The sequence below is a fragment of the Amphiura filiformis genome, chromosome 2 (genome assembly GCF_039555335.1).
Source record: "Amphiura filiformis chromosome 2, Afil_fr2py, whole genome shotgun sequence".
NCBI classification, from domain to species: Eukaryota; Metazoa; Echinodermata; class Ophiuroidea; order Amphilepidida; family Amphiuridae; genus Amphiura; species Amphiura filiformis.
In genome coordinates, this window is record NC_092629.1 from 3,516,152 (window position 1) to 3,521,933 (window position 5,782).

Below are 5,782 nucleotides of genomic sequence, written 5' to 3' on the forward strand. Positions count from 1 at the left end.
ATATTTTGGTTAAGAGTCAAAAGATTAGATTTTGCTTTAGTTTTAGTTGTTCCGTAGTTTGGTAAATATATTCACAATGTGGTTTGTTTGTAAATGTGGGAAAAGAAGAACCCCTCGAACCCCTGGCATATAGAACTAGATGAATCCAATTTTATGCATTCAAACACCTCAAAAAATTGACGGGGTCCGTCCAACCTGAAATATGATCGCATGTCGTGGCGGGGAGTTTATACTGCATTCCATCACTCGTGTTACAAGTAGTCAAAAGAATGCTGAAAGTTTACATTACAATACAATATAAGATGGATTTTTAAGTGGCTTATATCCACCCAATTAAGCAGTTACAACACCGATTTCGTGCAGATATGCCCCAATGGGCCGCTACAGACTTCTTGATATTGGATGTAACATGTTTTTAATCTATTCCCATTGTAGTTCCAGTAATATTTAAGGTTTATTAATGTTTGATGACGTAAAATCGATAATATGTTATGTAGAATGTCTGGTGGAAATATGTTATCGATTTTACGTCATCAAACATCCGTTAGAATTAAACATTACTGGAAATAGAATGGGAATATATTTAAGGGTAGACTAGGTATTGTTGGTCGAAGCAAGCCAAAAATTGATTTTCATTATCTAAATAAATATATTATTGAAAAATAACATGTTGATATTTTGCAAAAGTTCATTCTACAAATTATATAGTTAGAAAACTTGCTGGTTTATTGTTGTTAATAAGTTATGTACGTTTTACAAAAGTGTTGTTGTTTCAGCCTTACATTACTGAAGAACCACAGGACCTACAAAATTATATCTGTCATATTTGGATTCTACACGCTCGCTATGAAATGGTTAATGCAATTTTGGCCAAAGTTCACTACAATTCGCAAGATGCTGTGTACTACCAAATTGCAACAGTTTAAAATAGTTGCTAACCTTAATAGCGAAGACGTATTACATCGAATATTCTACATCCACTAAAACGTCTGTAGCGGCTTTAATGGCCGAATATATTCTGATCATAACTTGGATCGTTAGATTAGTCTATATTACAAAGGCGATGACAAGTCCTCCATTTTCAATCCATACAATTAACGCCACAATGAAGGATTTTTGTGGCATAAAATGCTTTGTGTAACTGCTCCATTCAAGAAATCGCGCTTTATTAATATCACATAACACTACAGTAAAGTATCTTCCAGGGTCTATGAGTAAAGGCCGGCTTACACGATGCAATTTTCCATGCAATTGCCTGTTGCACAGACCTTGGAAAAAGATTGCTCCGTGTATTTTGGATTTGCAAGGAATTAATCCCCCGTGCATCAGGCAAATTAATCCCCCAAGCAACAGGCAAAAAGGTAGAGACATGCTCTACTTTCAAGGTTGTTGCATGCAATCTAACCTCCTTCAGCCAATCAGCTGAGTGAACACGAGCTGGTTGCTGTATTCATTTGGGAAATGTAGGGACCATCTTGATTCACCATCCACAACATGGTAAATGTGTGCACATGCTACATTATAATACACTTTGTAGGTCTATGTTGTTGGTGGTGGTGGTGTTTAGCCCTTTTGATCTTAGTTTTCCTTAGCCTTTTCTTTATGGAAAATTGTATAGATATACAGGAGAGGATGGCAATCTTTTGCTTTCAGGACAACACATGAGCCATTTGGATATGATTACGAAAATCATTAGCCACTACTTATGTTTTGAGTATATCCCCAAACCTATGAGCACGCTCAAGGAAGTGCAAGGCCACCCATTGCTCCGTGTATTTTGTTCAATTGCTTAGCTTCATGGTCAGTGAGCACATAATCTCACCCACTAAGTAATGGGCCTTGCAATGGAAATTTCATCGTGTAAGCCCACCTTAAAGCCACTTTATAAGTGATCAATCGTGTTGATTGTCATAATGTCCACAGACACCGCGGTCTCCTCAACTTCGACAACTTGACATTATCAGAATATCGTCAGCCTACTACGGTAATTGTCGAAGTAATTTTTTTGTAATTTTGAGGAAAAAAAATGACTTGGGCAATATTATCATACAATAGTAGGGTGACAAAATATGTTTTCTGTATGAGATTAAAAAATGCGTTATCATCTGTATTAATTATATGCAATCTGGATACCGAGTAGAGAACAGAACACCATGAAAAAGACCGAGACGGGGGTATAATCTAGACAAGATGTATGACCAACTCATAAATAAGCGGCAACCAGGAAATTTAGCAGACAGGGTTGCCATTTCTCTGCACATATCTGCAAGTGTGATCAAGTTTTATGATAGCAATTGAAATACTTTTGAGCTTTTGTTTATAGTTTAATTACGCTAAGATTTTTTAAAGTAACATTCATCTTTCTGATGTTGTGTACAATATGAAATGATATGTTTATGTCTGAGTTCACTTGTGTATGGTGTACAATATAGGTTTCGCGCTATAGCTGATGGAGATACGTCTTTCTGCCGCTCAGCCATATGATTGATAGATTAGAATTACTTCCAAGACAAATCACATTACATACATACAATGTAGTAATCGACCTTTAGACCGCCTTGATGAAATAACGACTATATCACATGTAATTGAGGTAAACCGTGCTTTTAATTGAAGTTTTAGAGGTTCATTAATCTTACATGTAGAGAACAATAGTCAAGTTCAGTTGTGTTTATAAAACTATGCGCTCAAATGAATCAATGTTAATAAAATGATAAGCAGACATTATGACAAGTAAAAATACAGGATACCTTATTTCTTTCATGTCTTAAACACAAAGATCAAACATATATTACTAGATCAGGCTGTATCAAAGTGATTACCCAGCAAACACAAAAATGTGACGTGTCATGTCAAAAGGAGCCACTTTTGGGCAGGATCGTAAATGGAGAAATAGCCAATAATCTGCCCGGGGTGATATTTTCACAATTTCGGTTTGTTGCGAATTTGTGATGTTATTAATGTTAAAATTATTGTCTGATAGTTTCAGACCCGAATATAACTGGCATCTTGTATTTTTTGAGACATTTTTCAAGGTAATTCATACTCTCAACATTGTCAATAATATTTTCAAAGGCCGATATCTTAATTTCCAATTTTATAATACCATAACTTACGAACTCAATATCTTCGCTTAGGAATGTCCGATTACATTGGGGAAAACGGCATTGTGGAGCAAAATATCTCTATATTTAAGATATGTAAAAACCTCAAAATTGATAACCTGCCCAAAAGTGTCTCCTTTTGACATGACACGTCACAAATGTTTTTAAAACGTTTTAAAGATGTTATACTTTGGGTTTTGGTTTAGATAAAATCGTTTAAGTGACATAAAATGTTTTCAAAAGGTTATTGTAAAATATTTTCTGCAAACACTTTTGCCAATTTTATTTGTCAACACTCAAATAACATTATGTTATTATATTTGCAGTAGGTTATCATCTACCGGCTGATATTACATTCTCTACAGTTGTGATTCTTCCAACCGGAAGTGAGGATGAACGATTGTCATTCTGAATAACCAGGGCGAGTCAATGTTTGTTTTACTGTCAAAGAAATATTTGTTACAGATCTGCGTTAATTTGTGGTGTCTACTTTATTTCGTCGAAAACAGAAACAAAACGTTCGTTTGAAACTACGTTGAAATTCTTTATATTGGACACAATAAACGAAAGGATTGCACACCATATTACATAGGATTAAAACCACTGCAATTTTGTGGAATACACTATCGAAATTAATATTACCACCAAGATTATAGATGAAATATTCAAATTCTGCTGGTGTCCAGCAGACGACGTTTACTAGGAACACAACGATGAGAGTTCTGATGACATTTCGAAAAGCGCGCGAAAATTTGTTTTCCGGTCCACCAATCACAGAAGCCCTACGTATATCTGGCGGGACTACAAGACTAACACTTCGATGTTGTGAGATTTCTTGTTCACGTCTTCCTAATTCCCGACTGGGAGTCGCTTGATTATCCCCATTTGGTCCGTTCACTGCTATATATTGTTGTTGTAATAAGACGTGTTCATTTTCATTTTGTTCACCAGTGGGAATTGTACCGGATGAAGGAATACATAGCGAGTTTCTTGCCGATGTATTAAGACGTGCTGTCGATGTATTAAGACGTGCTGTCGATGTATTAAGACGTGCTGTACTAGAATATTCTGAGCTCCTTACAGTTAACGTTTCGCGTCGCCTTCGCTCCCTATTTTTATCCAATTCATGTAACTTAACCGCAATCAGTGCATATTCAACAGACATTACACAAAGAGGACACAGATATTCAAATAAGAATGTTAAAATACCCATTAAAGTTTGTATAGACTCAGTCCCCTCTGTCCACCCCAGTACGCATTGTCCGTCTATATTTGTATTAGTGAATGCTAAGTATGACTGGTAAGCAAAGCTAACAACCCAAATAACATACATAGATACTTTGACTTTATTTCGAGTAAGCTTATTCAAATGAACTACTGGATGCACAACTGCGATGTACCTCTCTGTTGATAGTAATGTCAAATTTAGTGTTGACGTCATAAAAAGTGCCCACAATGGATACTCGGAATACCAAAGTCGACAGAATATCTCCCACAATACCCTCTTTCTCAAGTAGAGGTTGCCAGCGATCCATACGTAATAGAGTAAACACTGAAGAGCTTATGAAATCGATGATGGATTGATGTAAGATGAGAAGATGTGTAAGAGACTGGAAAGATTTCCAGTTGGTGATAAAGACGGACAAGACAAGACCATTCCCGATTATCCCAAGGACACCAATTACTGCGTTAATAACATTGAATGCGATTTGTTCGGCAAGACTCTCTTGGTCTTCAAGAGTCGGCTCCGCTGTTAAGGTTACATTAGAAATGGAATAAACCATTGCTGTTGATGTTGTACTTATAGGCGAATTATTTCTAATAAGAAAAGTTGTAAATCATGAATTGTGTTTGACCTTCAGTACCATTCAGTACAATTTGCCATTTGAAGAAAGAAAATCAGATTATTCTATTTAAAGCAATCAAGTTCTGATGCAATTAAAGAGCAGCAAACTCGGAACAAGTCGTTGCATTAGACTGTTATCATCTAGAATTGATTGCGCTCTATGGAGAGTGGTATTCCTTTTTAATAACAATACATTACTGAGCACGTCACAATAATAGTAGTCTGGTGTACGCATCCAAATTTCACGATATCGAATCAATGCTTTGGGTCATTTAAAGTTCTAGATGTATCTCTGAGATGATGTTGGAATACTCAGTGGCGAAATAAAAACGTAGTTCGCATCGATTGTGTGTTGTATAAAACACGATGGTGTTCATATAATTTCAGGCTCAGCTCCATTAATCATTCGATCACAATGTTGATCTCATTTCAATTCAAACGTTTGTAATATCAAGAATGTATTCCATGTAGTTTCCAATCGGTGTTCGTATGTACATATGATTCGTCTGTCATTGAATTATGCACAATTACCCCATCATCATGATCATTTGATAACATTTTATTACTATCGTGCTTTGATGCAAAATCGTGTCAATCAAATCCTACGAAATCCCAAGTATGCCAATCTGCCACTACGCAGTTCTTTATATACTTGCACACACTCCAGAATGACATGTATGCGCTGGTTACAAACACTGTGCAAACGAGGTTAATTTAACATGGGCGCATTTGGGCTTATAGTGTCCAATTCGTAATTTCCACTGCCATGAATGCCGAGAATATGCCACAGTGAATCAGCCATGCGCTTAAGATATGCTTTTAAATTTCAACG

General features: G+C 36.2%; 1 protein-coding gene across 1 annotated transcript; it reads right to left on the reverse strand.

Moving 5' to 3' along the window:
- Positions 1 to 3,435: 3,435 nt before the first annotated feature.
- LOC140172464 (cholecystokinin receptor-like) lies at positions 3,436 to 4,888 on the reverse strand. Its single transcript, XM_072195614.1, is given in 2 exon segments — positions 3,436 to 4,588; positions 4,590 to 4,888. Coding segments are annotated over 2 exon segments (1,311 nt in total). The 3' UTR covers positions 3,436 to 3,576.
- Between the last annotated feature and the right edge of the window lie 894 nt (positions 4,889 to 5,782).